The following is a 27,586-nucleotide window of genomic DNA, read 5'->3' on the forward strand; positions in this document are numbered from 1 at the left end:
CCCTCCTACCCATCTCCTACAGTGAGTAGGTGAAGTGTGGGGAATTCACTCAGCCATTAACTGGAGAGGCCTCACCAATGGATGGTTTTCTGTTTCTATCTTCTCTCCTTGCTAGCTGTATACGAGAGGGGGGCTATTCACACCAGCCTACCACCTTTCTCTCTTGATTCAGTGGCTCAGCTCTTTGGGATATTCAGTTTTGTATGTCATATTTCCCACGCTTCACGTGCCTAAGAACTCAGTCAGGGCATGGTTCACTTAATCCTTCTTCAGTTACATCAGAGAACTGTGTAACTAATAGTCAAACTGCACAACCCGGCAGTTGTGTGGCTTTATCTTACTAATACGCAACATCCTTTTCATTTTATTAAAATATCAACAGTAATAACAAAAAAGTTTGTTTATACCTGGCTCCAAGACACACCAGCATCTGAAACTTGCCATCCTTCCCAATGTTTCTAGGGGTGTTGTTGATAGCAGTGATAAAGCGACAGAAATTCCTGGCCCTTGTCTGCCAGTTCTCTTCTGGGACCATCTCATTCTGCTCAAGGGTCTCATAGTAAGTTTGTGCTTTTTCTTAAAAGAATGGTGGGAGATAATGAAGTTTAATCAGTGCATATAGCATTTCTAAAATATCTGAAATATCATTCTCCTGTGCTTGGAATAAAATAATTAGGCACTATGACCGTCGAATTTAGATGATTAAATTTAATACCACCTCAGTATAACACTTTCCCTGTAAGCAAGCTTACAAATCCATAAGGCTATCTGATGCTCATATTGGACTGCTGGCAAATCAGCATGAGTGTCTGTGTCATGGAGGGGACAGTTGGAAGTTGAAAGGCCTAGACTCAAAGCTCATCCATGAATTTCCTGAAAGGGTACATTTAGGCCTTGTTTTTTGATGTTTGATTCAGTCCTGTGTTCCCCATGTGTAAAACTGGGATTCCACTTCCTTCCCTCTGAAGAGTGCTAAAGAGGTTCTCCTATCTACTGAATGTTGAGATGCTACAGTAAAATGATAAGGAGAAGAGTGATGTCAAAGTACCTACTCAAAACACAGAAACGCTGTTAAAAATAATGCCTTTTCCAAAAGGTATTTGTGTACTCAGTTGATTTATTCAACTCTATGTCATAGGATCTAGACCACTGTGTGAAAAATGTATGCTTATAACCCCTTTATTACAATGTCCAGTAAGTACCAATAGCACTAGATCCATCTGTTGTACTTTATAAGGCAACTCAACCTCTTAAAAGTGTGATTGCTTTCACTATGCTTAATTAAGAACAACGTTACCATATGTCAACTCACCACCTTATTTAAATAATTCTTCCTCACTAAGAAAGTTTGTTTTACACTACTACTGCTAGAAGTCCAGTTACTGTACTAAGTACAGTGTCAACTTTGGCAGAAGACAGATGCTCTTTCTCTCAACAGTACGAGGAGGTAAGAGCTCTTAGGGCAATTCAGCTGCCAAAATGCCTCCAAGAAGTGTGCTGTTCACACCAGCTGAGACACAGTGGCAATGGTACAGAACACAGATGGATACATTTCAAAGACACAAACAGGCTCTCTTATGTCTTCCTCCCACTTACCTAAAAAATCCCAAATAAAGACGTTTTTGAAGAGTCTCGGTGATTTAAACCCATGCTGAAACACTTGCTCAAGAGCTGAAACAAGTCCACTTTCTCCACACAGCAAGAGCGTCAGACTTCCTCTCTGCCAAGCACACACAGAAAGCGCACACACTTATTGTCTCACTTTGGAAGTCTGGAACACAGAAGTCTCTCATGCATCTATTACTGAAACCAGCTTTTAAATAAATAGATGCCCAAAGTTACAGTCTACTGTCAAACAGTGGCCCTAGACAGGATGGCCCAGCTCTCAAGTCCTGAGCATTCAAAAATGTGTTGACCTCTCTAAGAACGAGGCTGAAGAAAGCCGTCTCAGGGCCTCATTGTCATCAAATGAAGCCACAAAAAGGCCAAGATAAGATCATGAGGAGGTTTTACCTATAATGATAACCGCTGTAAAGAAAATTAAGAAAATACTTTCTTCTTTTACTAAGTAATAAAGATCACAGGTCCATTGTAGCAGGTGCCTCAGACTGTTTGCTTATCAAGAAACCCAACATATTTAATGTGATTTTTAAACTTCAGAAAAAACCATATTCTTCTTTAGAACATGATGGTAAATTCTATTTTGCAAAACCAGCGCAGAGCCACTTGAGATTATTGTGTAAATGTGATCATCAACCAGAATTACACTGTGTATGAATTTGCCATGCTATACTGAACTCAGAAAAGATAGGTGCAGAAGGAATGGGAGAACCTATTTGTAAAAAATTAATGACTTTCAAGAGATACCTAAACAGTGCTCTACACCACTCTGGCTCACAAGAGCTAGATTGTTATGGTTTGACAGAGGAATGCTTCTTAAGTTTGTTCCAGGAAATAACTGCTCTGTCAGTTAAGATGATTACATGTATAACACAGAAGTGTACCAGAGCCTTTGAGAGCACTTCTGCTTCACTTGCGGAGGGGGTGGGGGCAGGTGTTTGAGTGTGAGTCTTTTTTGTTTCTTTTGTTTTGGGTTTTTTTTTTTAAAGCGGCCCATGGGTTTTCACATTTTAAGTAGCAAAGTTAATGCAAATCAAGCATAAAAAACCCCTACTCAGTCCTCAAAGTAGATGTAAAATGTCAGTTAATCCAGAACAAACTAAACAGAAGGCAACACTCTTGACAGTGGTACAGGTAGAATCCTTGGCAGAATTTGACAACACAATTTCCAATACCAGAATGTTAACACTGAAATGAACAGAATGCTCCAGTTAGCAGCACAACTGAGGAACTTGAGAATGTACTATTCCAACAGTGTAGTCTCAGCATCTCATTTTTCCTCCACTTAAGAAATTTTCAAACAGATTGCTGTTCATTCAGTTTGGTTATTTCTGTTATATATTCTCCAATGCTTACTAATAAGAGTTTTAAGACAGGACTGCCACTACACAGACAACAACTCCTCACCTCCTTCTCTGGCTTGTGGAAATGCTTGACAATACCATTGACAGCTTCACCAATAGCTTCTTGTATCTGACCAGTATTTAACTCTGCAAAACACAAAAATATCCCCAGTCACTCTGTAACAACTTGAGAAATTGTACCTGTGCATGAGGGATAAGGCATACCACAAAAGAAAGAAGAGGAGCACGAACCAGTATAACTTATGCTGTTAGTGAAAAAGTGCTAGACTGTGGGTAATAGAAATCCAGTTCTACTTTTATTTACTGTGGAGGAGGTAGAAACGGAGATGGCTTGGTTTTATATTGAGGTTTACACTGTGGTGTTTCAACACAGCAACAGGTAGAAAGGGTTTTTACATATTATGTGTATTTTCAGACCAGGGCTCAAAGCTAAGAAAAGGAGCTATGCTTTGATTAGGACCACCAAATCTGGACATCCTGGAAATACTTCCTGTGGTAGTTTCGCTGTAAACACAAGCATGTTTGGGAGCAAAGTAACCACATGATTTATCAGGAATAAGACAACCCTAGAACGGCGATCTCAATTGAAAACTAAAGTCCATGAACAGAAACCACTAGCAAACTTTTTCATCCATGAAGAATGGATAGAGACAGGACAGCAAATTTCTACCTTCCTCCATAGTATTCATTCCATAGATGAAGGACAAGAATGCAGAAAACACCACTAGGGGAGCTAAGCACTGGACCAGGAGTCTAGAGACATCTTCTTTCCATCCTTGGAGACTTTCAAAACTTGAGTAGTTAGAACAGGTTGCTCAGGATTGTAATTCAGAAGTTAGTTGGACTTTGAGCAGAGGTTTGGGCTAATGAGTTTCACAGGTCCTCTCCAAGCTACAGTTCTAAAATACACGAAAACTTGCAGTTCTGTTTGCAAGTAGCTCTTATCAGACGATGATGTAGAACAGTACAAGACATCCCCTACCATACCACTCACTTGGCTTATTGTTTGGCGATATAGTGACAAATCTTCTGATCATGCTTGGTGACTGCTGCAAAGGAGGGGTTCGGCACTGCCGCTCGTCAACCTCAGTGTGGGAAGTCAGCAACTCTCCCACCAGGATCCTCTCTAAGCTGCCATCATCCATTCCCTTTCCAAGCCACCTTCCACAGGGAAACCTAAGAACATAAAGCAGATAGGTGATTCATGCCCTTCAACCTAGATTCAGTTCCATGCCAAAGACTTTAAGCAGTTTCATAAAACCCAAATTCTGGTAGTACGGTTATTAGAAATACTTCACTCTAGCAACAAATAACAAAGTCTTGGGTTTGGCTTTTGCCAGCAGAGGGAGCAAAAGTAAAACAGCTTTTCAGTTCCAAGTTTGTGCTAAATGTCACACTAGATGATCTACAAACAGCGGCAGATTTTGTCTTGCATCCTACATGTAGCACATGATTTGAGGGCTGCAGAGGAAAAAGATGTAGAAGGGTAAGACCCACTACACACTATAGGTGTGTGGTGAAATACATCTATGCTTTCACTGAATACGTTACATGTTACATGTGGCCAGCCACAAAAAAACCTAAACCCCAAACATATACTTAAATGCCAAAACACCAAAGCACCTATTTAAATTGGGATAGTAAATCAGACACTAGAAAGCACATGTGCTCACTTCCTCATTATCACTTTCTATGAACCAGCATTAATATCAGTTTAATCAGCTTAATCAGAAAACTGAACAGCATCCAAAAATAGAATCTTGCCTCTTCATTTAATTACAAACAAACTGGCACAGAGAACTGAATGGACTTATCCACCAATTTGTCACCAACATGAGCCTGACAGTTTCTCTAAACAAAGGACAGGGCAGAAACTATGCTGTAACCAACACAAATAAACTTAATTCTTACTGTAAACCTTATTCCTTTACTTTCACTATGCAAACACAGGTTTCTAACACTCATAAGCCCTTGTGTTCCAGCTTACCTCCAAAGGTCTCTGTATAACACGTAGAGCACTCAGCCTTAATATAAAATACCACCCATATTTGGTAAGCAGCAAGCTTTAAGTTGCTATTTCTTCCTTGGGCTCAAGGCAGATTATTTTTAAGATATGCAACAGTCAACTCATCTTCTCCACCAGTGTTTTGAGGCTACACATGAGCATCTGTAAACTGAAATGTCCGTTTAAACTTTAAGAATCACTATTTGTTTAACACCAGAAGCCAAATGATCTTTTTCTATGCCTTCAGGTAGCAGGAACCATAGACACAAATTCCCAGAAGATTAAACCTTTCTAAACAAACAAGCCCTACTGTGCCAGCTCCCTGCAGAAATTCTACTTACCTAACATGAAACATCAGGATGATACTTACTTGTAAGTATGCCCTGTTATTTCATTTCTGACCATAACATATTCCACTAGCCACTTGGCATACAGCCCTGAATTATCATGTCCTATTTGCACTGTGGTCAGTTTTCCCAGGTTCTGGCACTGCAAATTAAACAAAGAGTTTGTCAGAGTAAACTGAAAGAGAGCATCATGTTGGAAGAGTAAACTATTAGAGAACACACTCAGACAGGGAATCAGAAATGTGGTTCTCCTGACTGACTGATTGATTCTGCGCTTTTTAGGTGTTTGTTTACTTGTTTTTACTTGTTTACTTGTTTTTACTTGTTTACTTTGTTCTGTTAAATAGTATTTTGATCAGCAGAAAGAACATCAGTTGAACTAGATTTTTCAAGTAAATTTTAGCCAATGTGCACACACAAAAATCAGAGCAGAATCACTTCTTGGTTTCCAATCGAAGAGGATATGACAACTCCCACCGTTACAGTACAAAGTTGTAATATGAAGACAGTCTTGTCCATCCTTGCACTAAGGATTTGTCAGTCATTTTGCTCTGCATGTTATTAAATATAGATTAAATTTGCTATGTACAAGCACAGGAAGTATTTGCAACTAACCACACAGGCTAAAGATACGAAATGTATGGCAAGATGGTACAGCAAGGGAAAAATTTAGAACTGAACAAACAGAACACTCAAAGCATTTTTTGTATCAAGCAATACAAACCTCAAAAGTCATTTCTAATATATTCCTGGGAATCTGCAGGACTCCTGTTTCACCCAGTTCTCCCGAGATACAGATCCAAGGATTTGCTGTAAACATGGAGCCACCAAGTTTCTTGCTAGGAACAATCAATATATGGTATGGTATCACTGCAAACACAAGAAGAAATAACGCTTCAAAAATGAAGAAGGATAATGATGTAACCTCTTTAATGAAGAGAGGGGGAAATGATATGTCATAAAATACTGCAGTACCATGAAATGTTAGAACATCAGAGCCGCTATTTAATCATGCTAACACTCGCACACTAAGCACTGACTGACAATCAGGAAGTGTACACATAGCAGTCATTAAGAAGCAGAGCTGATAGCAAAACACTGTCAAGTGAAAAAAGAAATGTGGATGGAATAATGCCTTCATATGGGTATAATACTTTTTCATTTACCAGCCTCAAAACACGTCATGAAAATGGTTACTTGTCCCCAGCTTAGAGACAAAGTAGTAAAGACAGAATATTCATGTATCCAGGACTACATTATAGTTCAGCATGCAACTCAATGCTCAACTCCTAACTGCCTGCTTTTGTGTGTGTGTGTGTGCGTGCATGTGCACACACTACAAAACTAACACCAATTCCCATTCAATTACTAACCAAAGTCTTTGTTTGCAGGGCTTGCTTGCAGCAGTGTTCACTACTATGGCTGAACAAATTCAGTGAAAATACATTCTAATGCTGCAAGTTTCTCTGTACCATGTTGCTCTTAGTTATGCTAACTGTAGGACTTCTTGATTTTAAAAAGACCAAACAACTTTTTTCCCCTTTCACTGGCACCAGGCACATGCTCAAACACTTTCTGGTCCCCTGGTTTACCAGTGACTAATTCAACATCGCATCACCTGAGTTACAGCCCCTTCTCTGACTCCGGAGGCTCCTGAGGAAATGCATGCACTCTTCAATTGCCTAGCATCTCATGCACAGCCCCCTATTAACCAAACTTTTATAACAAAATCCAATTATCTGAATGGTCACTGTGTTTCTTGGCAATCTGCCCTTCTTTTATAGTGCATAAATGGATTACAGTTAGGGCTTTTTAGCTGAGGCGTTTAATACATTTCTCCTTCAATGCCTCCTCAGTTGTCAGTGCCCTCAAGAAAGCATTTGGTGGTTGGATTTTCTTAAAAGCTTGATGCTTGCAGCATTTAAGAATTAATTAAAATGTTTCCCTTTTTGTTTTCTGTGCTGATAGTCTTAAAGTAAGTGATAATTTAACTGCATCCAGCAGACCAGATTTTAGCATCATCCAGAACTTGCCCACAAGACCAAAAACCATTTTGCTCAGGTGTTCACTTGCTCTGTCTTTCATACACACAAATATGGATCATAACAGACCATCAAGTGTAGTTCCGACTATGGGGCCAAAAGGGTCCTTTCACACACACACACAATTTTATAAGCCTTGCTGAAGTCTTTCCTTATTCCACCTTACTAGTGAGGTCCTGTGGCAGCAGGCACACAAACACATGAGAACTCTGTAACACATTTAAGCATCAGCAACAACAGGTTAAAAGTTTCTCTAGGACATCTTAAACAAACAAACAAAAAAACAAAAACAAAAACAAGAGTACTTCAATGTGTTGCAGAGTTCTGATGCAGCCCTCAATGGCATTTCATTGTTATCCCAAACTCAGAGACAGGCATGAGGCACAGTAGGCTGAGCATGAAAAGAGGGAAGTTTTTTTTTGTTTTCTTTTTAACTCCTAGCACGTGTTAATATTCTTACCTTGATAATGAACAATCCATACTGTTCTTGTTTAGTATGATGCAAACAAGCTCACCACAAAATTTTCTGTTGAGAACTCTCCCCCAACTAAAAGGATTAAAGCTGCGTATTTTACCAAGTTAGAAACAAAAACCTTTAGTGACACAGAGAGAGACACCAGAAAAGATCATAGAAATAGTGATACAGCATACACAGATGGATACCAGGAAGAAAGCAGAACAATTACATTATGGCATGCTGCTCAGAGCTGTTTAGAATTTTGAATAAGGACTTAACCAAATCTGGAAGTCAGAGTTCCAGGGAAAGCAAATACTTACAGATTGTTGTGAAAACATTGGTAAAGCAAAAGTAATCAACAGCATTGAATGACAGGAGATGATATAAGAATTGTTCTTTCTCATCATCACAGCGGAGGAATGCATAACGCTTGTAGAGTTTTCTGACAAAGCAAAACAAATAATCTGTCATAGTAACAAAATGCTTTCAGTGAAATGTTTTCTATTGTGCATATTTATTAGGTAAACTATGAAGAATGAGCAAGCAATTACAAATGACAAGTGATACTGGTAGAGCCAACAGTATTTAATGTGCCAACATATATCGACTCTCTGCAAGTCTTAAGTCTCCCAACTGCATCAGACCAATACTTCACACTATTTGCCACCCCTCGAAAACAAGGTTTGGGGTGGTCTAAGGGTCTTCCCCCACCCAAGAACACTTCAAAAGATGGAAAAAAGGAATTTCGTTCGTTCTTGGAAAAAAAATCTGACTTCTTTTGGCCATCCATGTAAAATGACAGAACTGAAGACAGTCCTCAAAAGTTACTTCTGAGCAGATGGTGCCATGGGAGAGTCCTCCAGCACATGACACAAGACAGTTAGAAGACTGTTTTCAAAGGACACTAGGGCAAACACTGGGGCTATCTGCTTGTATTAGGTTATAGGGGATAACCCAGGGCCTACAACAACCCGCACATTAAGCCAGGGAATAGCTTCACTGTTGACAGTGCACAGCTCCTGACACAATCAAAACCATAAGCATGCAAAGGTGGCCTAAAGTCCTACTGTTCCCTTTTACTGGGTTGCAAACTGTTTACTAGGACTGCAACACTGCACAGAACTGCAACTTCTTTTAAGTGAAAATATCAAACGATGTAGCTCAGTAGCCTTCTCTCACCAGTGGAGACACTAACACTTATGCAGAATAACGCACTGTAAATGGAAACAATCTTATATAATTATTTAAATTACTCAAACACATTAGTGAATTTAACACCGCAAGACCTGCAACTGAGAAACCTTGAAGAAAATTTATAACCTCTACCTTTCCAAGTGCAAATTTTGACTGGAAAATACTCTTAAAGTTACTCACTTGTACGTAGCAATCACTGCTATTTTTGTTAATTATGCAACCAATAAATAATACCAGTGTTGGTGAATAATTGTAAAACAAGAGCATGCCGAGATGCATCAAAATCCAACTGACACTAGAGGAACATTCAAAATGTCACGAATGCATGAATTAGGTGTTAGAAATGCTGACACAGCCATGGATAGGTTGTTCCTGCCAGGAGGGCATCCTGACAACTCCCCTCAATCTCAGATACCAGTTACAAAAAAAGTCAGCAATAACTTACAAGCCAGAAATTTGCAAAACAGATCAATGCTGATTAACACACGCACATATTCTCACTTACATAACAAACATCACACTAGAGACTGATGGGAAATGCTCAATGGAAATAAAGATTCTGAGCCTCAAATCAACATAACCTGCCTGTAGATACAAGAGTAGCAAACCCACAAAGGTCTCAGGGGTGACTGTGTCCGTGTTTCTTTTGAACAATATGAACCACATGTTGAGACACCCTGTCCACAAAGGTATATGCCATCCTGCCTTTTCAAAGTGCAAGATTTCTCAGTTTACTTGTGCATGTAAAGGTCTCGGGAGTGAAGCTATGTGATTTCCTTCTGTTCCCTAACTCTACTTACTTTGCAGACTAGAAAGAAGCCAAACTTGTTTCAGCTTTCTTATATATATATTTTTTTTTTTTTTAGCAAATGTGAAGAGAACGGGTTAATTAAAATATCTAACGGTTGCTTCAAAAAAAAAGAACAACACACAATCATGTTAACTGTAAAATGGCGGAAGTTGCACAATTACTTTTAGTACCTCACTGAACTTGGCACTGCTTCCTCTAAAAGCAAAACGGAGCACACTTTAAATCCATGCTGCCTAGAACACGCTTCTTTAAGTAGGATACCTAAATACGCAGCACAAAGCACACATGATTACAAAGAGTTGATGTCACTCCTATGCAAGTTACTCCTCTGCTTCATTTTAAACATACTTTTGCTGCTGACTCACTCTGCTCTAGAGAACCAGAATCTGATAGAAGAGCAGTGCCTTGGTCAGTGTTAAGAGAGATGGGTTTTTTTCTTCTTTTTGGGAGCAAGGCAGGTGGGGCACGTGGAGTGTGGTGGTGTGTGGAAAGTCCTCTCACAGCACATGTTCTGCACAGGACAAGCACTGCTAAATTTAACCTGATCTGGACTGTTGACTTCACTGGAGTGGCTTAACCTTAATTTAGAGATACAGGTAGATTTATTAGCTATCCTCACTCTGTCCTTCAGCTTTTCCTTGCTCACTGTTGGAAGGCCACAGCTTCATCAAAGTCCAACATAATTCAATACAAAGCAAATCTCAAATAATTAGCAGTTGGGGCTCAGGGGGATTGGGGGAGGGCAGACATTTCTTGGAAGGTGGTGCAAGTGGGATGAGAGGAAGGAAGAGTAGCCAGCATAGGTTAAGCTGTCTCCAAAAAGAAAGTCTTCAACTAAAGCTAATGACAATTACTAGGGCTCATACAGCAGAACCTTTAATTTCCACACAGTAAACACTATATCCAATCTTATCAGCAATTCATTTTTTTCTGCACAGATTATACTAAATTAACCTCAAACTGTTACTCCTAAAACAATTAGTATTAAATATGGCCTGTACTCTGATTTGTGCAACTATTTACAAAAGAATTATTTATGTTTATAAAGATAATATAGCATGCATGTGCTCTGGACATCATCAAGTCCTGCTGCTGAGCCTTTCTCCTTTTGCCCTTAAAGATGCGTACTTACAGGAAGCACTAGCACAGAGTACTTTTGACAGAGTTTAAGTGAGCAGTATTTGGAACTCTCTACAGGTTCAAGTCTTCAGTTTTCACTCACATCCCCCTCATACTTTATATACTTCTCCCATTTTCTTTCTATAGTACAATTACTCTTTAAATAGTGTTTTGGGTCTCAACGGTTGGGTCTTTTCATAATTTTTTTATGACTTCATATACAAGGAATTTAAAGTCATGTATATTGAAATGTTTAGGAGAAGTAATAAAGACAAAAAATGGATCATAATAGCAGATATTTGACTATTAGGAAAGCAATTCACCTTACATTCTTAAGCAGGCTGTAAATGCAAAACCTTTATGGTGTAAGAGAGGACAAACCAAGCTGAGACACTGTCAGTTTGATCTAGAGATGTGAACAATCATGCCCTTAAAGATTTAGACGGAAGATTTCGAAAGATTACCAGATCTTATCTTGAGATTATTGCCCCAAAATGAGATGCAAGAACTGATCATCACAGCCTTTCTAGTCACCTTCAAGGTACTGCATGTACACCATTCATCTGCTCTCTTAAAATCAACTTCTGGTGTGGTTTATCTACATTATTTTACATGGTACTAAAAGGAGTTACAAGAATGTCTCAAGTTTGGAGACAGAAGTGAAAAGCTAAGGAACAGTCACTTTGAGTCACAGTAACCAGAACCACAGAAGCACATCTGGATGTGCCTTTACACTCTTCATATCGTGCCAGAACTGCAACCAGGACCTAAGCTGCACTTTGCCGTGCATTCCGAAAACACACAAACAATCCAAGGAAAACAAAATATCCCACAGTTACAGAAAGGGGGGCAGGATAAAAAGCTTGAGTCAGCAAAGTAGTGGTGTTTGGACCTGCACCCTGTTTCATTTAATCCCTAACAATTTTTGAAGATTTCGCCTCAAAGTTGCAGACAGGCTACGCTCACAGAACTGATTCTGTACCTGAAGAACCCCAGCATTGAATCATAATTCCCAAATGGCTCACACACAGGTACAGAGACACACTTGGAAGGCTAGTTTTTTCTATTCCTTTTGCACACTGCTAAGCAGTTGGAAGAATAGGCACTTCTGGGTTTTTGAAGTCAAACAACTATACAGCTTTAATTTTGTAAAAGCTTTGCCTAAGATAAGCCATCTTACTTTGTGAGTTCATGATCTGAAAGCAGCTGTTTTAGATGCCTAGAGAGCAACTTCTTTTCCATGGAGAGACGAACCCAAGCTCTGGCCTTGCCAACATCTGTTTTGATCTCACTAATGTTCTGGATATGCCTGGAGGGGAAAAAAAAAAAAAAAAAAGAAAAAAAAAAAGACACTGCCCAGTATTTTCAAAGTGTGACAGTTCTTTTGAACCAAGCTAGGCTGAAGAAGAAATTTTGCCAAGAATGCAAAATATCAGACAAACTACTGGAAAAAGAGACAGGTTCACCTTAACATTCAGCACTATCTAAATGCCTTGCATATCTAGCTCAAAAAGAATAAGAGCCTGAAAAGGAAATATCTGCAATGCAGTGCCCTATTTACAAAATTCTAAACCAGGCCCATTGCCTCACATGATTTAAGAATCATTCTGGACCTTATCACTGCAATAATTACGGCTGAGTGCTTTGGAAAATTAAATACTGTCTTTGCATGCTCAGTAGTAGCTTTTCTTGCATACAAGACACAAATGGTATATTTTAAAATATATTTTAAAATATTTCAAGCATGTCCCTTGAAAATCCTCAATTCACTCCTCCCTACTGAAAAAGTTAGATGTTGGTAAGGAAAAAGGAAAGAAAAATCCTTTCAAAATTAATTTAGAAGTTCTGTATATTGTTTTTTGATGTACTGAAAAGAAGGCATTGAGCAGAAGTTATAGTTTTATTCACACTACAATACTCAATGTTAAATTAACCCATTCTTTAGATTAAACAAGTTCTTTAAACTGCTTTCTTCACTGTGAAGCATGAGCTCAGAGCTACACAACCAACTTGGCAATGACAGGGAAAACACACACGCTACAGCCACATCTCTGTGGAAATAAAACAATACAGAATATTTTAAAAAGATGAAAAGCGTGTCAGGGTATTTCTATAAGCTAGTAGCTGTGACAATGTAAAAATCTCCTCAGTATGAAACATGTTTTTGTAAAGGTCAATGAAAAAGTTGCACTATTTACTTTAAAACAGTTCAGCAGGTTTCTTCTCCGCATCCCCCTCCTGCTATATGAAACACAGTCTTTTCTGTACAGTAGACATTATACACAGAAACAAGTATGCAAATCTCACGGGTTTTCTGTGTTAGTTGCAATAGTTTAAACTCACCTCATATCCTGGATGAGAGAGATTCTAAGAGGTGACATGGCTGGACTGGTATCAGACTTTCTCCTTTCTGAATCAAGTAGTATTCCTAGATTCAGAATAGAATTTCTCATTAGTAGAAATCCACCTAAAGATTTTTAAATCAATATTAAAAAAAGAAGGTGAATGAACACCAACTTGCACTCTTGTATTATTGGTGAATCGCTGCTTTGTGAAGACATTGTGGCATATTTCAACTTCAAATGACATGAAAATCTAATATGCTACACAGATGGTTATGCAGATCAGCACATACCGAGCATTAACACATTAATGAGCTTAGATTCAGCTGAAATTGGTATGACATCAAATGGCTTAAGATATGTACTACTCAAGTATTATTTTCTAAAGACTACACTATTTTCTTTCTACGTAGTAAAACTGACTGGCACTGTTGACACCAGAAAACAGTATTGGACATGTTTTACTCAGTACACCACACATCCTATGCTTAACTTCGCACACTCCTGTAACACCACTACTTTTTAAAATAGCACGCTTTGGGTTTTTTAAGCAGTATTATTTCTCTTATCTTTCAAATTCCACTCTGGAATCAAGTTGTATATTAAATACAGTCCCTGCCCTCAATCCCAAATTAGAAAGCATAAAACTGACTGTAACTTCAGTCTGACATGCAAAAATGCTATGGAGCAAGTGACATTCAGGAGACCTTAATACTTTCCAAACCTTTGGTTTTTGATTGCTTACAGGACCTTGTGCATGTTAGTAATGCTCAGCTCTCTGCCTACAGCAACTTTAAAAAAAAAAAAAAGCACCCCCCCCCCCACCTTCCCCAAACCCATTGCTCTCTCCAAAGTTATGCCCTATGCCCCCATCTGACACCAGAAGTAGTGTTTACAAATTACATTAATAACCTTAGAAACATATTATCAGTGGATCTTATATGCAATATTACTTTTACTGCAACACTTGATATAACAAAAATTAAAATATGTTTCTTCAGTGGTTTTTATATTTTTTTAAATGTCATCTTCTTTTGAACAATAAGCCTACTGTTCAGTTGTTTTTCAAGAGAGAATGTAAAACTTCAGGATGTACAGCACAATTTTATATGCTTGTACTTGTTTTCCACCCCCATTAATAACATAATACGGTTTGCCAGTCATGCAGTGACTATGCATCACATGGAGGACGGTATATTGGAACAATCCATTTTAAAGCCTATCTTTGAAACAGTAGATATTTCTGGTATCTGACTATTGCAGTAGTCAGATACCAGACCCAAACAAATAGGCTTAATTCAAACAAGTTTATTTTTCACAAAATATATTGAGACAATAAACCAGGTCCATATTAATTCTATAGCAGCTAGAATACTTGATTCAGTTATACTGGGTGAAGGATATTTCCAAGGAAACAATCTCTGCATGGTGCAAATCTGCAGACAGCTCTTACTCATAGTTTTTTAATCATCATCTTCCAGCAGAAGCCAATCTTACCTGAGGTACTGAAGCTGCCTGATGTAGTTTTTCTCTGCCTGTTTTCTAGGTAGTGTAACAGATGAGACCACAAAGCAGATTTTCCCTAAAATTAAAAAAAATAAAATTAAAGAAATCACTATCAGCTGAATAAAAAAAAAAAGAAGTTTAAATCATCACTGAAAGTATCAGCCATAACAAAAACTTGCTTTAATATGTTTCTCCCTATAAAGTCATTGTGAAAAACAAAAAAAAGAGACACAAGTTGGAGGTGCTTGGGAGCTGTAAAGAGATTGAGAAAGAAAAGCAAGTGTTAAGCTACTGGGATCTAATGATTCTGGTAACAGGGAAAAGTCAATTGAACTTCATTCCTCATAGTTCATTAACATGAAAAGAAAACATTTAGAAGCTTGTAAAACTCTATGTGGGAGTGGAGTTCTGAGGCCATAACCTGTAGTATGTGTCTTTCTTTCCTTGCCTCTCCAGCAGTGAAATGACAAGAGATGGAGAGCCAGCCTGAGTAAACCATCTTATGCCCAGACCAGGTCTTGCACATCTGCTTCCTTCAGGGTACAGGGCTACAGATGCATGCTGTCAATTTTCAGAACTGCAAAAGATCCCCCTCAATTTCATTAGGCAGAGGACTTGGATAATCACATACACAGTAAGACAACCCAAAACACAACCAGGACAATGAAAGCTTATCAGCAAGAATACTCCAGCTCTACACATTAAAAAACCAACTTAAAAGTTAAAATTTGGGATGTTGTATTTAGGCCAAGATAAATCCGTCAAATGATGTTAAAAGATGCACCTTGCTCATTGTGTTGCTTTCTTAAACTTCTGGTGGCTTAAGCAGAGCGTGAGGAAATCTTTCACTGGCAAACTAAAAAGATTCTTGGCTTCATCCTAAAATATTCCGCATGACAAACCAAAAGCTTGCAAAGCCACAGAAAGGCAGCAGTAATTGAACAGGGGCTCTCCAGCACATTAACTGGAATTACTGACAGAGGAAATTAATTAGTATTACTTATCATCTTCCTAAATTATTAAATTAACTTGAAATCCCAGTAAAGATTTAGCAATTCTGCATTTCAGAAAAGCAGTCATATTACAAAGCCATATTTTTATTTACAACTTTGTGCAGAAAGAAATCATGACCGTAAAGCAACAGTTGTCAATTCAGCACTATCAATGTAATCTAAAATAATGCAAGTGCCTTCCTAGAGGGACAGTAATTATGGTTCAACTCTGAAATATGTTTTTTAAAAACTATCTTTAAAAATCTCTAAACGCTTCAATCCTATAGCTCGCTACAGCTGACATAAAGAACTAACGACCATGAGGGATTATTGCAGAAGTGGCATGCCTCCAGAAGATAAAGCCTAGAGCGTCTGTAGAAATCTATTAAAAATATGCATTCAGTGGTGAAGATTAAAAAAAAAAAAAAATCCAGAGAAGCTCAATGCCTTATGTGTGTACCTGACAGATCCATCATGGAAAGCCAAAATTGCAAGTCTCAAAAACATAAAAAGAGAGCATGAAAAATATCAACCAGGGAACAGTTACATCCAAAATGGCATTTCTCTCAATAAACACACACATGCACACACAGTCTAGTGTTCAGCAACTAGCTGCCGTGGGAAGGAGAACTGCAACAGATCACATAAAGCAGCAAACAAAGGATCCTGCAGCAAATAGATGTCAACAATCATGATGAATGTAAGAACCCATGCAGTATGTATCTGCCCACTTCCTTTACCATCATGGTACTCTCCTTTAACTTCACCAAATAGCAATGATGATGCAAGCTGTATCTATAAGGGAAAGGAAGACAGCCTAAGGAAAGTAGTGGGACAGAGAACAGGCAAGGGAATAACCAAGGCCGCCTGAAAGTTCAGACTACTTGAGTCATCAGACCCTACATCCGACAACTCTCCTGCATTGCTCTGGGCAAAGGAAGGTGTGGATTCACCAGGTGTGGAAGAAACTGTAGGTAGCTAATATAGGACTATCAGCATTTATCAGCAGGGAAAAAGGTAAAAGCAGGAATTGGTGGAAGGAAAGCCATCCTCATTACTATGGTCAATTGAGAAAGAAGAGTCTTCCTTGGCTTATTATTGAAAAATAAAATAAAATTGTTGTATGAAACAGCAGGCTTTTGCATATTTAATAAAGGCCAGAGAACATCAGAGAATTGGTGGTGTTCTGTTTGGGTTTTTTGGTTTTTTTGTGGTTTTTTTTTAAAAAAACCCTGTGGATCATAATATGAGATGCACTGCACTTTCTCCATCAGGCCTCTATTATATTGAACCATTCTATTTATTCCACCATTCAGCTTGTTTGCCAACATCTGCAATCAATCCAAAGCATTAACCTTATGTAGGGTTGGCCGTCTGGTGGTCTGAAAGGCCCAAATCTGAGTTGAAGCAGAGTATACTGATGCTCTGTCTTCTAAGACGAAAGCAGTACAGCTTCTATCCTAAGTGATATACAAGAGGGAAGGGAGAGAATCACATGATAAATCTTCACATAGAGAACTGCTATATATTTTGAAGGAGAGCAGATTTAAACACCTGCGCTTGGGTGCTGGGAACAGAGATACTGAATTACAGCTGTCTGGATTATGTACATTTATTCTGCACAGTCTTTTAAAAAAAAGTTATAATCCTTACTGTCCTTGCTATTCCTTTGTACAAAGGAGGAGGAAAGGATAAAGGCCTTCCAAACTCCATCTAGTCCCCCAAGCGACTCCAAAAAGAAGAGCACGACAAAAAAAAATTATTAATTTCATACAAAAAACAACACCTCTAACTGTTGGTCTTGTAAATGTCACTTAACCATCCCTACAACATTCAGCAAGAACCAAAATAGCAAGGGTGTTACTCTTAAAAACTAAATTATCCTTCATGAAAACAAATTCCCCATACCATATCCCATTGACAGCACCTTTAACATATGCTGCCTTACTGCCTATGCAATTTCATTAATGAAAGTATTAAGAATACAGAAACATTTTTATTTACCATCCTATTAAAAAAACACCAAAACCCACAAATGAAACAAACAAACAAAAAAGCCCCAGGTTAAATGGAAAGAAAGTCTTCCAAGAAGTCATCTGTGGAACACATCTACGTGTGCACTTGCACATACCCCAGAGCAAAGAGTAGAGACAGACAAGGGGGCAGTAACTGACATAAAAAAGGCTGGGGACACACACAAGTATTTTAACACATCTATATATACACAAAAGGTATCCTCTGGAAGTGGAGAGAGGAAGAGCATAACATGACTTTAGGAGAGTGCGCTCTGCAACATACAGGAATGTTTGTTCCTCACCTGTTTGACTTGCAGACCATGGCTCCATATCCTTTCTAAGAGGTCACACAGACTGGCTATCAGGGTATTCTCTTCTACACCGGTGATATTCACTTCACCATGACCTAGCTCCACAGCTTCACGACCCATTTTTTCAACCAACATCCTCTTGGTCTCAAAAAGGACAGGGCAAAAGAGAGTTAATTCTTTCCACAGGAACTTCCAAGATCCTTTACACTTTTTAAACAACCAACAAGGAAGCACATAATAGCAAAGATTTGGCAGAATAACCAGACGTATGTAGTATTTCTGAAGCTAGTGCAGGACTGCGTTTCTTTTATCCCTGTAAGCTAGTGCAGGACTGCATTTTTTTTTATTCCTGTTTTTCAAGCCATGGTAGCACCAGTGTTGATCACTTTACAGCCTCTTCCATCTTTCTAACAAGGGGCTTGCAAATGGGCACATACGCTTCCACAGAATAACCCCAGCAAAGGGAACAGCAGGCCCCACACTGACAAACTAGAGGCCTAGCAGCAAGGCCCTGCAACATGGTCTTGGGTGTTTTTGAAGCCCAGCAAGTGCTGGACTGGGAGCAGTATGCCATGTCCACCTCCTCCCAGAGGAGGTAAATGTGCACAAGCAATTCCAAGGAGCAGGGAATACGTCATTCCTGTGAGACTCTGTTCTGTCAGAAGGGTATCTACGTTTAAATCGAACCCATTCTGGAGTGCATCTCTTGAGTTTCCTGATGAGCCACCTTCTCCTAAGTCATGCACAGTTTCATAACGGTCAACAAAGCTCTCACCAACTCTTAAAGTACAGTCTCCCAGTCACAATGTATTCATTATAGAGCTGCCTGGAGGGAAAAATGACTAGGGAATCACTTCTGCTCATGTCTTAGACATTTTTCATCTTTGTTGCTATTCTAGAGTAGCTCTCAAATGAGTAATACTCCCTTAGGCACCTACGAACAGTCTTAGCTGAGATGAAGAACTCCAAGTTAGTCTCTAGCTTCTTCTCCTCCTCGCCTCCCCTGGTAATTTCTCTCTCTGCTAACAGCAAGCTCACTACATTCACTGGAGTTGCATTCCCACAGAGAAAGAGACAAGTTTATCTTCAAGGATTTTCACCGTCATATGCCTCTATTAAGTGAAGGGGATTATTTGGACAGTTTCATATATACAGAAAACTAAAGTGAAATCAGAAGTAGATGCACATATTAAACAAGGTTTTATGAAAAGTTGTATACAATTCCTATATTACCTCCACTGACTTAAGGCAAGAAATGTGTCTATTTGATAATTATTCTCTTTACTGTGTTAGTGTAAACATTAACATTTAATTCAAATTAATATACTGTCAAGTATATACCGGTGAAGCATGTGTACAAACTCACGCCAAATTTCTTTAAGTGCTTGAAAACTTAACGTTTCAGAAGTTTGTTAACCCACTTCCTTTAGTTACGAGAAAAGCTCCTGCATTTTCACCACAAACTCCTCTTTTGGAATATTCTCTCTTGTTGAAATAGTATAGTCTCGTTAGCAATAACTGAAATATGCTATTATAGACATGGGCTTTGGGATGATAAAGACCCATCAGAATATTCAACCTCTTTCTTTCATTTTGCATTCTTTATCATAAACCTGCTTGATAACGTTTTCACTCCTTGCAGAATTTCTAAATACGTTCTCTCTTCATTAATTTCTCACTACCATGCAAAAATCTTTATAGGGATAAAGCAGAAACAGATGGCGGAAGAGTGGGGTTCAAACATATTGGCCACAAAATGGTCCATGAAGGATGGATATGAGGTGCAAGAGAACAGAATTATTCTTTGTATTACCTTATTTCGGCATTCCTTCAACAAGCCTTCTACAAACTTCCAGTTTGTTTGTGCAATTACCGACGGAGAGAGGTTAGACAGTTTGGGCTGCCGAATAGTGCTGCCCAGATTCCTGGCTTCTTGGATATACTTCTGTATTGGGGTAGAAAATTGACAAATACAGATAAAAGTGCAAGTGAGACTACTTTGCCAAGAGAAAAGGGTAATCTCACCTTTATAACCCACCCCTGTGCAATGAAGAGGAAGGGATCGCATCCTCTTTCAGAAAAGGCCCCTTTTTATGTCCAGTACTATATTGGGCTGAGACACTTAAGGTACTATTTCACTGGAGGTCAAATCCCCATTTATGCTGTCTACCTAGTATTAGAACACACACTGCTGAATAACAAAAACATAATACAAACTGCCAAGGGTATTTAGATGCATAGAGAATCAACTACTCTCTCCACCACTAAGAACTGCCTTGTTATTCTTTCATATAAAATGAAAGTTAGTAATAATTACCCAGACCAAGACTATTCAAATGGCAGACTAGTCTACATGGGTACTGCAAGAAAACTTTGCCTGGACCTTGACAAGATCCAAGATCTGTGCTATGCCCTGCATTCCTGCAAAGCTTCTGTTTCTTAGTGACCCTCCCAGTCTTTTAGGAAGCAGCTGCAAAATGCTACTAACAGCTCTCAGCTGTGAACCATCTGCATTTTTGAGCAAAATCATTTCCTGAACTCGCTATACTTGAAAGAGCTTTTCTGCCATCAAGGAGTTGCCATTGTTTTCACCTCAGAGACAAGAATAACATGACAAATGTTTTGGAAGCCAGGTGATCACAGATTGGTTGGGGCATGGCTAACTGTGAATAAGTGATAAAGTCCTGTACAGGCACTGACAGAATACTCAGGATTAGTACATATTTCAAGATTAATAGGTAACTTCTCTAGCTTACACTGAAATAATGACCAACTGAAAAGTCAGTGACTAGACAAATACGTCAAATACGATACGCAAAGAGGTAAAAACACATCTTCTCCATCAGCCTTCCACTAAAGAGCCATGATATATACATTTAATTATGCATCTTTATCCAGAACTATGATTACATTCATATTGTACATTGGACATACCAGATAACGCTCTGACACAGATTTTATAGAAGGTATGAAGGGCCAATCATGCTGGTCCCAGTCTAAACATAACTGCAACTGAAGCTCTGACATGGAAAAGTCCAGGTTCTGGCAGGACAAGTTGGTAGCAAAAAGCCAAGCAGACCATGCAAAGTGAAAGTGGTAAGCAGATATGAAGTAATAAAAGCAAGCATGCAAAACAGAAAAGGAGAAGAGTGAAGACATAATACAGTGCAGAACTCCCAAGCATTCAACATAAAAATAAATTTATAAGTAATGAATCTGAAAGGAAAAAAAGAAAAGATGGTGTTCAATCACTGGATTGGTGTAAACTCTGCCCTCCACCGGGCACAAATATTTGCAAGTTAAAAGCCACTAAGTCTCAATTCCACAGATTTTTGTTGGCTGCCCCAAAGCTTCAATGTCCAAAACTCACGACATGGCACTTTGAAACCACTGCCTCCTGCTCAGCCTGATCCCCAGTGTTCATATCAGAAGGGCTCCCTCCCCATTCTTTCACACTTAATAGGAAAGTCTCTGGTTCACCTGGGAGAGGGGGTGAATGTTCAATCAGTAGTATGTAATCAAAAAGGTACAGCATAAAACCCTGGAACACCAGCAGAGATTAACCTAGCAGTTGGTACCCTCACCTCAGCATGCATTTGTAATTTTTATTCCTCAGAAATTATTTGCCTCGTGTGACAGAATAACTCCTATAGGATCATCAACTTGTGAAGAGTCAGTCAAAAAACAAAACAAACAAAAAACCCCAGAGACTAGAGGTAGATTTTTGCCTTTGTAATTACCTAATTTTTTGCCTTTGTAATTACCAGAAGTTTACATGTGCTAAACATCATAATTGTTAAAAGGAATAATGAGGTTACAAATCAACTATTCTTCACTTCTATTACTTCTAAGTAAAAAGTACTTTAGAGTTATCTGAGCATATGGGACATGTCAAAGCCAGAAGCTACTCCTCAGTTTTTTTATATGCAGACATTCTTCTATTACATGGCTATGGATGACATAGATGACATTACTCTTCAACGAAATTTTAACAAACCAATGAGAAAATTCCGCAAATGAGTACACTGGCAAGGCAATTAAACTCATCACTACCATAAAAGAATGAACTGGACAAACAAAGATAGTGGATTTTGACAACACTATCCTAACAGGCACGAGACTACTTTAAAATTCCAAATGAAGTTTTTCTGAAGATATTTAACAAGCCAAGAGAACATTGTCTTCAATGAACAATATACATATAAACAAAAGTAAAGCTTTGGGGTTACTAAACAAAAAAAAAATTAATTCTGATATTTTAAACCAGACTATTCTTGGAAATACCCATAAATCAACACCCAGTGTAGCAGTTTGCAGTCTATCATATGAATCAGAAACTGCACTGTAATTAGTTCACATCACCCAGATCTTTCAAAATCCCTTCACCACAAAGAATAACTGTGTCCGCTGTAGAAGCACTCTTGAGAGAAGTTATCAGTTCAGAAGGTGGGTAAATCAGCATCAGACTGTGCTGTGTAAAAACAGACAGACACATACCTGAGAGCATGGGTGGGGTTCACATTCCCACCTTAGAATGAGATTGTGTGTCAATTTGCAACCTTAAGACTTTTTTTATGGTCTACAGAAGAAAAACAGGAAACTCCAGAAGGCAATGCTTCTGATTTTAGGATGAAATTAATCACTCTCTGGAGGTGGTTATCTTTCCTCCATCAAATATACAAAAGAAGCACAGGGTGACCAAGTTAGAGACAGGAGATAGATGGCTAAAACCTGTTAATATTAATTCCCCCCAGCCCCCCACTTTTTTTTTTTTTCCTTTAAAGCATGTGCTGATGTTTTCAGAGAACTCTCCTATACATGGGATGAAATAATTTTGTCCTGAGAGGACGTAAAAATGGCATAAATTTTAGAATAAGCAAACTAAGTATTTTTGGTCTGCTAAGGGCCACGAACCTCATTTGTATTAAATACACATAAGGGAGAGCAGAGATGGACTGCAAGTAACTGTCTAGACATTTCTAAAAGGTTACAGAGCATTAGTCAGAGATTAGAAAAAAAACCAAAACAACCCAGATCTCTATAGTTCAACAGTTTTCACCTCTCTCTGATCATTGTCAAGACGCAGGTGTTCTGTGTGTTGCTTCTGTCTGTCCTTCCGTCTCCACTGTGCAGGAGCATTTCTCTTTGTCCACCTAGATGGAGGAATATCATTAAGCAAATGTCAAGAGATAGATGAAGGGCAGTGGCAAGGGGGGGAAGTAAGTTTCTATTTTATTGTATATTGAATATGTTGACATCAATTGCATCAAAGTCCAGCTGCAAATAAACACGAAGAATTTCTGCAGAGCAATCCAACATTGGGCAACAAAAGGATTTCAGAAAACTAGATCACATACACCTGCTTCGTATTTTTCTATTCTTTTATGATACCCAGTTACAATTTACACCTTTTTCCTCTTCCTTCAAAGTTTTTGTAAGAAGATATCCTAAAATATTTGCTAGCTCTTAACTGAGATCCAATAAGCACATCTGCTTTTATATCAACAGTAATTATAAGTAACTCAAAGTACATCAACTATAACCTCAAACATAATAAGGCTTTAAGTAAATTTGCTTCTCGAAGTCTGGATTTAAAGAAAAAAAAAACAACAAAGAAAGAGACATTAAAAAAACCCACCACACATAACCCACCCACATAATCGGATTTGTTCTAACTTAAAAAAAAAAAAAAAAAAAAAAAAAAAAAGCTGAATTTGCTTTCTAGTATCTGTGCTTTAGTACCATTCTATAGATCTTGACAAGATCTAGCACCTGTTGTCCTAGCTTACTCACTTGTTGCTTACTGGTCCAGTGGATAAAACATCAGACTGAAGCTTGGGAAAAAATCCAAGCTCGTATTTCCCTTGTCCAATTTTCATGTCCAGCAAGTGTGGGTGGACTGCAGTGTGATCTATTTTTGCTAGCCTTAATTCAATAGATTTCTCTGAAATAGTAAGAAAGTTAATTTTTTTTTTTTAAGGTGTCTTAATCACACATGTAGCTATAATCACACATCCTCAACTAAAAGCAGATCTAAAATTTAGGAGGAGTTGGAAGTTTCTTATCGACCTGAACAGGTATACTAGTACAAGAGTGTGTTAAACATCAAAAAAATGCCACCAAAAGGAGAAAAATGTTTATCTTCTTAAGCTCAAACATTTTTCACACAAAGCATGCAGGAAAACAGCTGAGCGCAATTAAATTTTACATTAATTTCATCTCACATCTCAGCTTCCTATGTAACATTTAGTTCCCAACTTAAGCTTTACACCTCAGCTTTTTTGATCTGTATTTTTTGAGGTTTCAAAGCATGAATCATTACTTTACTTTAAGCTAATGTATCTAACAAACAGGACTGACTAGTTTTATTTTCTTAAGTGTCAATAAAGTGGCTTATTACTCTTACCAGCCTCATCAATGGTTGTGCACTTTTGATACATAGATGTGCGCAGAGTCGGCGTCCTAACATTTAGTAGCCTAATTTTATCCACTCTAGAATCAAATACTCTCAAAACAGGGTCTTTATCATCTTCATCATGGCACATAATCTTATTGTCAATGAAAGATGCAAACATTTGGGTCTCCAGGAATCTCGAGAGGAAAGGCAAGTAAGGTTCAGGCTGGTCCGACAAGAAAGATGCCTAACAGACAAGAAGAGATAAGACCATTTGGGAGTCTGCAGAGAGAGATACATCCACCAAACCCACGAATTTTTCTAATCAAGGATGTATTAGAGTGCTTTGGTGCCACTTAAAGCCTAGTTTCATTACACACACCAATTCTATCTCTGAAACAGGCAGTCTATATGAAATCTTCAGCTCCATGACAATCACCTACTATAAAGCACAATAATTAACAAACTGTGATTTTACCATTTCCTTAATTTTCTAAAAATTTCAGCAGAATCCCAGGAAACCACAACAACAGTACCACAGGTATGGATATTATGTACTTCTGGCTGGGCTCAAAGCTTATGAAGTTGATGAGAACCTTTGCATACGATTTGATGGGAATCAGATTAGCATTTTAGCAGGCAGTGCTGCAGCATAATCTTCACCCACATGAACTATCCTGCTGACAAATATCCAGTCTCCAATAAAGAAGACAGTAGTAAAATTTTAAGAACTGGGTCTTGTGTTTCCCTAGAAAAGAGCTAGGAATACATTTGGTACACATGTACACAAGTGTTACGTGGGGTCATGGCTTTATTCATTAACATATTCAGCAATTCCTCTGGTTAAAAAAAAAACAACAAACCAAACATTTTCACTAGTAACATTTAACGTTAATGTAGATGTTAGCCATAAAGTGAGGCTTTCTAAGGTATTTTTTTCTCCAGCAGGCTGTATCTTTTTACAGTATCCTTAAAAAAGTATCTTTATCTCTTTAAGTGTGGATATGTATACATTTTTCCACAAAATATACAAGATGTGACTCTTTTGGGGAACACTGGAGTTTAAGAAAGAAGTTACAAATTTGACAGTACTGTTTTCCATTTTATGGCCCAATAAGCAAAGTCTTAGGTTTGAATACCATTTTACTTTTTAGATTGACATATCTTCCTACCACAACTTACTTTATCAAAGTTTTGCATCTGTTCCCTGTTTGTAAACCAAGATTCCTTGTCCTGACTGGGTTGAATGACAAATACTTCATAATCTGCAAACATTTGTGTAAAGCGATTGGCAAAAACTTCACGGATTTGAATGTTCAGCTGGTAAATCTTGAATTCTTCTTCATCACACTGAATTTTAAGATCCTTTTTGCTACTGGTCTCCTCTCGCACCTCCAACTAAGAAAGTAAGGGAACACACAAAAAAATTGTATTGTTGCTTTGTCAGGTATTCTAGGTATACAAGATCTTAACCTGCCATTCAGCTAAGTCGACATTCCAATAAAAAAATTTACTTATAGTTTCAGGCACTGTAATAAAACAGCAACATCAGAAAAATCTAGAAAGAAATCTTTGTCTATAAAAGTTCTAAATTCAATAATAAACTATAGCTTCCTTTAGTACTGGCTGCACTGGATATGCTTTAGATTAAAAAAGGATAGATAACAACCATATACATGCCCACATATGCCATATACTTAATTTACTTCCTTTTACCCTTTAATCACCTGCATAGGCTTTTTAGGGGTTTTTACTACCCCTGCATATTAGGCAAATACATATTTCTCTCTGGTGTAATACAAGCCCAAGCTTAGTACTGTTACAGTTTAATACATACCAGCTTTCAAATGAATACAGAAATGCACAGTAAAAAGAAGCTCTGCATGTCTAGTAGCTAGTTTCCTGTAACCTAAGTCCTTAGCAGCGTGTTGCACAATTCATCACTGCACAGCCCAGAGTAATCTTTAATGAAATAAAATGCATTTTCAGTTAACAGGTGGGCTAAGATTTATGAAGACAGCAATATGAGATTCTGATATTAAATTCATATTAGTTTTGATAGGAATTGAGTATCTAGAAAAAAAATCAAAGCCACAAGCATTCATGCACTAGTTTGAATACACATTTGCTACCCCTGCCTTTGTTAATTATTGTAAGAGGCACCACCACACATAATTAGACATAATATCTAGAGCTTACATCTGCACAACGATGCAGTTGCTGCAGCTGTCCCATGCTTCTTAAAGCACCTTGGTTATAGCAGTCCAAGGCCAGACATAAATAGCATCCTACAGCCATGCTCTCTGCTAGAGAGCTCCGCTATTCAGCCACTTCTTCGAACTGCATTCATAAGTAGCACTTGGCATCTATACATTCCTCAGTAATTGGGTATTTCGCACTAAGCAGGTTTTTATTTACATATTTGAGAAAATTTTGGCAGTTATAACCGATACACTCCTATCATCACAAAAAAAGCTAGTAAAATGGGACTTTAACTACTATGGAAGAGAGTGCAGAGTAGATAAGGCCTGAATGTGCAAAAACTTACAAGAAATTAAAAAGACCTGTACTCTTCCCATTGCTTCCCAATCCATTCAAGCAAAAGAACAAAAGCTTCTTACCAATTTTCCCCTGAACAAGAAGAACACAACACAAAAGAAAAACCTGTGAGAGGAACACAGCTGATTTGAGCATCTAATCCTGTCTACTAACCAGCTGCTGCTTCTTTTAACCCCCTGCAGCTTCCTCCCCACAAAGCGGTTCTCCTCCCCAACCTATTGGAGGTCACACAATTTCTATCTCTGTTTGGCACCACCTGTAGCCCAAGTTACAGTCACGTGGGTAGGAATCAGACTCAGCCACGAAGAACTGGTCAAGATAATTTAAACATGCAAGAAATAAAACCCTTACTGAGAAAATATTCACTCCATTCCACAAAGGCTCAAAAAGCCTACAGTGGTCTTTCACATAATAACTTTTATGCAAAAAGGGCCACAACTTCTTTTCCCAATTCTGACTCTCAAAAAAAATAAAAATCCAACCAGAGTCACCACAAACTGTGCACATT

The 27,586-nt window shown here is 38.3% G+C and overlaps 1 protein-coding gene across 7 annotated transcripts in view; it reads right to left on the reverse strand.

Moving 5' to 3' along the window:
- DENND5A (DENN domain containing 5A) overlaps nucleotides 1-27,586 on the reverse strand; it is a 72,326-nt gene that overhangs the window by 4,566 nt on the left and 40,174 nt on the right. For 2 of the 7 annotated variants that reach the window (XM_049819999.1, XM_049820000.1), the window contains 18 exons: nucleotides 25,702-25,917; nucleotides 24,532-24,766; nucleotides 23,919-24,069; nucleotides 23,185-23,278; nucleotides 21,060-21,167; nucleotides 19,939-20,070; nucleotides 18,117-18,269; nucleotides 17,155-17,259; nucleotides 14,799-14,883; nucleotides 13,303-13,387; nucleotides 12,140-12,268; nucleotides 8,156-8,277; nucleotides 6,061-6,206; nucleotides 5,360-5,478; nucleotides 3,979-4,160; nucleotides 3,028-3,110; nucleotides 1,597-1,720; nucleotides 408-576 (listed from right to left, as the gene is read on the reverse strand). In XM_049819999.1, coding sequence (XP_049675956.1) covers nucleotides 408-576; nucleotides 1,597-1,720; nucleotides 3,028-3,110; nucleotides 3,979-4,160; nucleotides 5,360-5,478; nucleotides 6,061-6,206; nucleotides 8,156-8,277; nucleotides 12,140-12,268; nucleotides 13,303-13,387; nucleotides 14,799-14,883; nucleotides 17,155-17,259; nucleotides 18,117-18,269; nucleotides 19,939-20,070; nucleotides 21,060-21,167; nucleotides 23,185-23,278; nucleotides 23,919-24,069; nucleotides 24,532-24,766; nucleotides 25,702-25,917 — 2,438 coding nt within the window. The remainder of the gene's footprint in view (nucleotides 1-407; nucleotides 577-1,596; nucleotides 1,721-3,027; nucleotides 3,111-3,978; nucleotides 4,161-5,359; nucleotides 5,479-6,060; nucleotides 6,207-8,155; nucleotides 8,278-12,139; nucleotides 12,269-13,302; nucleotides 13,388-14,798; nucleotides 14,884-17,154; nucleotides 17,260-18,116; nucleotides 18,270-19,938; nucleotides 20,071-21,059; nucleotides 21,168-23,184; nucleotides 23,279-23,918; nucleotides 24,070-24,531; nucleotides 24,767-25,701; nucleotides 25,918-27,586) is intronic. The other 5 variants (XM_049820006.1, XM_049820005.1, XM_049820004.1 and 2 more) reach the window with 4 other exon arrangements.

This window comes from Accipiter gentilis, chromosome 17 (genome assembly GCF_929443795.1).
Source record: "Accipiter gentilis chromosome 17, bAccGen1.1, whole genome shotgun sequence".
Taxonomy (NCBI): domain Eukaryota; kingdom Metazoa; phylum Chordata; class Aves; order Accipitriformes; family Accipitridae; genus Astur; species Astur gentilis.